The sequence below is a fragment of the Antrostomus carolinensis genome, unplaced genomic scaffold (genome assembly GCF_000700745.2).
Source record: "Antrostomus carolinensis isolate BGI_N321 unplaced genomic scaffold, ASM70074v2 scaffold41873, whole genome shotgun sequence".
Lineage (NCBI taxonomy): Eukaryota > Metazoa > Chordata > Aves > Caprimulgiformes > Caprimulgidae > Antrostomus > Antrostomus carolinensis.
In genome coordinates this window covers 12563-14728 of record NW_010303865.1, presented here as the reverse complement: position 1 = coordinate 14728, position 2166 = coordinate 12563, and the positions used below count along the sequence as shown (strand labels likewise).

General features: G+C 62.0%; 1 protein-coding gene across 1 annotated transcript in view; it reads right to left on the bottom strand.

Annotated features, from left to right (window-relative positions):
• The window catches only part of LOC104522072 (talin-1), a gene marked incomplete at its 5' end in the record, with an annotated part of 14591 nt that continues 12425 nt past the window's right edge, over positions 1 to 2166 (bottom strand). Inside the window, 4 exons of the mRNA XM_010164254.1 lie at positions 1 to 249; positions 878 to 1003; positions 1662 to 1844; positions 2098 to 2160. Of these exons, the coding sequence (XP_010162556.1) occupies positions 118 to 249; positions 878 to 1003; positions 1662 to 1844; positions 2098 to 2160 (504 nt within the window). The remainder of the gene's footprint in view (positions 250 to 877; positions 1004 to 1661; positions 1845 to 2097; positions 2161 to 2166) is intronic.

The following is a 2166-nucleotide window of genomic DNA, read 5'->3' as shown; positions in this document are numbered from 1 at the left end:
CAGGCAGAGCTCTGGTCTAGCTCAGGTAGCCCTTCGCTTGAGGCGAGTTGTCGTAAATAGGAGCGGGTGGGCAGGCGGGCAGCAGTCTGTGCGGTGAGCGGCGGGAGGGCGCGGGGCTCAGTTCTGCTCCTCGTCCCGCAGCTCCGAGGGCAGGAACTTGTACTGCTGCTGCCTGATCATGGCCAGCTTCTTCCGCGCCTCCTCCAGCTCCCGCTCCTTGCGCAGCATCTCCTCTTGGGCGGCGATGATCTGTTGGGAGAGAGCCCTGGGGTCACGGCGGCGTCCCACAAGGATGGCCAGAGCCTCTGCTGCAGCAATGCCAACCCTGGAGTAAGGCTCCCCGGCTGCTGCTTCCTCCCCTGTCATGGCCACAGCCTCCCTGGGCTGGTGTGGGGCCAGGCACAAGGGCTCTTGTTCCTGCAGTGGGACCATGGTCCTCCGGAGATGAAGGGGAGCAGCACGGCTCCCAGCGCTCAGCCCCACATGCCCTGTTCTCTGCTGCGAGCCTGTGGCCAGCAGGCAGCACTGGGGCTTGTGGCACCCCATACTGGGCACCTCTCACCCGCTCCCAATGCTCTGCCCCTCACAGGTGTCATGGGCACTGGGATGGTGCCCCAAGAAGCAGCCAGGGCGTTATGCTCCTGGGAGCGTGTGCCGTCACCAGCTGTGCCACCGCTACAGGCGGTCAGATGAGGGTGAAGCCACACTGTGTAACTGGCACTGGGTGGGATGGGTGCACCCCCAGCATTTTTGTGAGGCTCTCTGGAGACAGGCCCCATGCTGGTGGGTGGCAGGACATGCTCCTGAGACAGGCACGCTCGGGTTGTGGTGGCAGCCAGAGCTACCCCTGCCCCATCAGAGCAGCCCTGCTCCTCACCTGTGCAATTCCCCCGACCATCTTCTCCTTCACCACCACCGTCTCATCGTGGTCCTGGAAGGCAGCTGCCTTCTGGGCTGCCTTCACTAGATTGTCTGACGCTCTCTTTACCGCATTGCCGGCGGCCTGCAGTGGGGAAGGGGAAAATCAGCAGTGTAATTCCCAACCCCAGGGCATGACTGCTACCTGGTGGGGTGAAAGAACCTCTGCCCCAAGCCAGGCTGGCAGGCAGGAAAGGCAGCCAAGCATGCTGGGAGCTGCAGGCAGGGATTCCTTTACATGGCTCGATGCCTTGCCAGCCGCTCATGACCATTTCAGGCGCTGCTGCTCCCAGCTGGGCTCTGGCTCCTGTCTGAGCAGCGAGGCAGGGACTGGGGGACAGCCCCATCAACCCTCCCCTTCGCCCAAAGGGACCAGCGGTGGGACCCCGTGGGCATTAAACTCTTGTGTGTGACTGCCTCTGAGGATTAAGGGTGCCACAAGTATGTCCTCCAAACGTTAACCTCTTGAATGCCAGGGATGCAGTGCACACATTTCAGGCATTCCCATGCCAGTTCATCAGCCCTGAAGGCCACTGGATTCATCAGCCCAGCAGCACTCACACGCCTGGCACGCAGCTAGCAGTGAAGTCTGAGCAACCTACGTTCCAACGAGCTCACCTGCTGGCACGCAGGCAGGGAGTGTGAGCCCTGGGGAGCACCCACATGCCCTCACCCCACTCCCACCCACCCCTCAAGCAGCCAGGAGGAGGCAGCTGGGGCTGGAGGGACAGCCTGGGACTCACCTGGAGCCGCTTCATGGCCTCTGAGTCGTGGTCAGCTTTCACCTTGCAGGCCACCAGGAGCTGTGCCGTGGAGGCAGCCACCTGCTTGGCTGACGAGATGAGCTTCTCCTCACTGGCGTGGCCCTGCACCGCTGCATTGGCGGCTTCGCACAGGTTGTTGGTGGCAGCAGCCACCATGCGTGCCTGCGGTGAGAGAGGCTGTCAGGGTGATACAGGAGCCTCCCCCGGGGAACAAATGCCCTGATTGGCCCCACAGAGGTTGTGGGGATTGGGATGGTGACAACCAGCTTCCATGCCATGTCTCAGCTGGAGGGGGAGGGAGCAAGAAGCATGGCTGCTTCTTCTATCAAGAAGCACAAGGGCAGGTCATCCTTATCTTAGCAGCAGGAGACATGAGGGAAACCCCTCATCCCCTCAGCATGACCTTGATACTCACGGCTGAAATGAGTCCCTGGGACCACTGCCCATCATCCACTGCGTTGGCGGGGATGGCGCCCACCTGTAA